Here is a 3,179-nt window from a genome sequence, read left to right as displayed (position 1 = left end):
GGAGCAGCAGTGTGTCCTGGAGGTTTTGTTTTTTGCTGAGGCGAGGATCCTCTTTGTCAGAAACAGAGGACAGTGTTTCATCAGTAATGAGGCTATCAAGACCATCACTGGCATCGAACTGTACATCTCCAACAACAAAAAGTCCTGTGGCTGTCAAAAGGGACTTCTCTGCATCTTTCCGTGCAAACTCTCGGTCAAGACTGCAAAGAGACAAGAAGATTGCAAAGTCACTTGCTGTAATTGTGTGTGTCTTTGCCATTTGCTGGGCCCCATATACTTTACTAATGATTATTCGTGGAGCCTGCCAAGGAAAATGTGTCCATCCAATTCTGTATGAAATTACCTTTTGGCTTTTGTGGATCAATTCCTCTCTGAACCCATTTCTTTACCCACTTTGTCATATGAGATTTCAAATGGCTTTTATGAAAATACTATGTCCCCAGAAGTTGGCAGCATTGAGATCAAATGATACACCTTCTGTTTAGAGCATTAAAGTAAAAGAGTCAGAAATAACATTTGTCTCTTACTGCCTTTTTTCACATTTCTTCAATAGAAGTAAACGTTTGTTTGGTAATGGCATTAGTTAAGAATAGGCAGAGGCATGTACTTGTTCTTATTTTGCTGATTTTCAGATTTTTTTTTGTTTATGCTGGTTCATTCAAGTGTAAACACCATCTGGAATGAAATTAATAACCAAGTTTTACTGGATGCTCTTCTTGACTTATGGGCTTGAAGTGCTTCTTTTTGGTATTACGGAAGAACTCTTCTGTAGATATCTCTGTATGTGTTCATCGGAGGGGATGTACCTCTTTTTGTATGTGATGAGTTAAAATTTTATGCACAATTTGTAGACCTCTAGCTATCAGAGGAGAAACATGTGCTACAGTTTTAAAATGTCCTGTAAAACCCACACAGGAGCAGTAACATTTCCTTTTAAAAAGTGTTATGAAGGCAACATAGTGCTCATTATGATTACAGTGATGGGCATTATTTAATTGTACAGACTGCCTAATCCAACATCTTTCTCCTTTTAATTATAATGTGGTCCCTTCTTGGTGCTGTAGGACACAATGCATGTGCATTAGTAACTGAGTCATTTGTAGAAAACAGATGTTTCCATGGTAATGAAATTTTGAGACTGTTTATCAAAATAATCACAGGCATAAACAGTTGTTCTCTTTACCAGCACTAGCTTTTCTCCTGGTAGTGGCTGCGTCTTTGGTCCTGCTTGAATCATCTTCAGTGCCTGATTTGTGCACTCTTTGATTACTTAGAAGGTAGGCCAAGCTTTGGCATGTGATCACATTCCTGTTGAATGAGCAGAGCAAGCAGTACAAAGTTCATGCTGCATTTGAGTTTTTTGGCTGTCTTGTGTGAGAACAGACAATACTCTCCTGTGTAAAGCTTTGCAAGTGCAAAGATATTCCATCTAAATGGCTGGAAGAAATTCAAGCTGGCAGAGTGATGTTTAAACTAAATCATTTCTTTGTGCCATATCACAACCTTTGCTGTGATATTTTGTGTATTTTGTCTGCCACTGAACAAGCATCAAGCTGGGTTTTCTCTATAACTGAGCAGAGGCCATATTCACTTCTTGAGAAAGAGGTTCTCTGAAGTCTGTCTGAAAGCTGATAGACAGGTGTCTTAAATAGCTATTAATAAAATGGGAGTGAATAAGCAATGCTAAAAAGACTGAGTAATGCAATAGAGCCTGATTATAATCCATTCCAGGTGTCAGATTTTCTTACCTTTTGTTGAATGTTGCAAGTTTTCCTCAGGGTTTTCATGGGTGGATGAGTGTTATTATTTGTATTATTTTTCCCTCTATTTTAATGTAAATATGCACATTATAGAATTCATAGAATGGCTTGGGTTGGAAGGGACCTCAAGGATCATCAGCTTCCAGCCCTCCTGCCACAGGCAGAGAGCCACCTATCTCCAGAGCTGGTACTAGACCAGGCTGCCCAGGGCCCCATAAAACCTGGCCTTGAACATCTCCGGGTATGGAGAGTCCACAGCATCTCAGGGCAGCCTGTTCCAGCACCTTGCCACTCTTTCTATAAGGAACTTCCTTCTGACATCTAATCTAAAGCTTTCCACTTTTGAGCTTAAAACCATTCTCCCTTGTCCTATCACTGTCTACCCTTGTAAAAAATTGATTCTACTCCTTTTTATAATCCCCTTACAAATATTGGAAGGCTGCAATGAAGTCTCCTTGCAGCCTTCTGTAGGCTGAACAAGCCCAGTTTCCTCAGCCTGCCTTCATAGGGGAGGTGCTCTAGCCCTCTAATCATTTCTGTGGCCCTCTCCAACAGTTCCTTATCTTTCCTGTACTGGGGACCCTGGACCTGGATGCAGCACACTCATGAGGTGGGGCCTCATGAGGGCAGAGTAGAGAGGGTCACCTATACCTTTGTATGTAGAAAGTACAGATATAGAAATCTAACAGAGAATAATGCAGAGAATAACAAAGATTTAAGTAGTTTTCTTTTGGAATAAATATCAAATTTGAAATGGGCTATAGAAATGTTGCTGAACCAGAGGATCCCTTTGTGAGCACAGCCCAAGTGCATACAAACAGCTTAATGGTAACACAGAAGTTAATGGTTTTGAGGAGCTAAAATCCCATTCTTTTTAGAGGCCTGAAGCTGAAGATCTCTCTTGCCAGTTTTTGTACTGGCAGATGATAGCATTTCACAGCTTATTTTTGCTTCCTTGCCTTACATAAGTAGTATTATGCATTATGAGCCTGGCTGCAAGGAGATAAATTGCGAGAGGTCATTGATTCAGCACAGTTGCTTTCACTGTTGTGACTTAAGGTGCTGGCACAGATTTTTGTGGGGTTTACTTTTCTGTAAGTCTTGAAAAAAAAAACCAAAACAAAATGAAACCCACCTGCATGTACGTGCTTGAACAATTTATAGAATAGCTAGTCTACTAAATGGACATCTGCTCAACAGAGAAGCTGTAGACATGCCCAAACTGGGAAAGACTTGAATTACCTGCTTTCAGTAAAACAAATAAATAAATAAAATAAAAAAAATCCGTGTAAGAAAATCTTTTGCATTTTATAACTAAATGGGTTGATTACTATGGAAACATAGCCTACTCAATTATTGACAAGATAAAACGGTAAAAACTTTGCAGCACTGATAAAGAAGAGTTTTTTCAGGGAGCAC

General features: G+C 39.4%; 1 protein-coding gene across 1 annotated transcript; it reads left to right on the top strand.

The window, feature by feature from the left end:
• Positions 1-5: 5 nt before the first annotated feature.
• LOC122192352 (histamine H3 receptor-like) lies at positions 6-589 on the top strand (the record flags this gene model as incomplete). The annotated part of the gene is made up of 1 exon (XM_042892885.1): positions 6-589. A coding segment is annotated over one exon (480 nt), but the record flags the coding sequence as incomplete, so codon positions are not given.
• Between the last annotated feature and the right edge of the window lie 2,590 nt (positions 590-3,179).

The sequence above is a fragment of the Lagopus leucura genome, unplaced genomic scaffold, assembly GCF_019238085.1.
Source record: "Lagopus leucura isolate 7727_CA_CO unplaced genomic scaffold, USGS_WTPT01 39283-0_obj-0_obj, whole genome shotgun sequence".
Lineage (NCBI taxonomy): Eukaryota > Metazoa > Chordata > Aves > Galliformes > Phasianidae > Lagopus > Lagopus leucura.
This window is presented reverse-complemented; position numbering and strand designations above follow the sequence as displayed.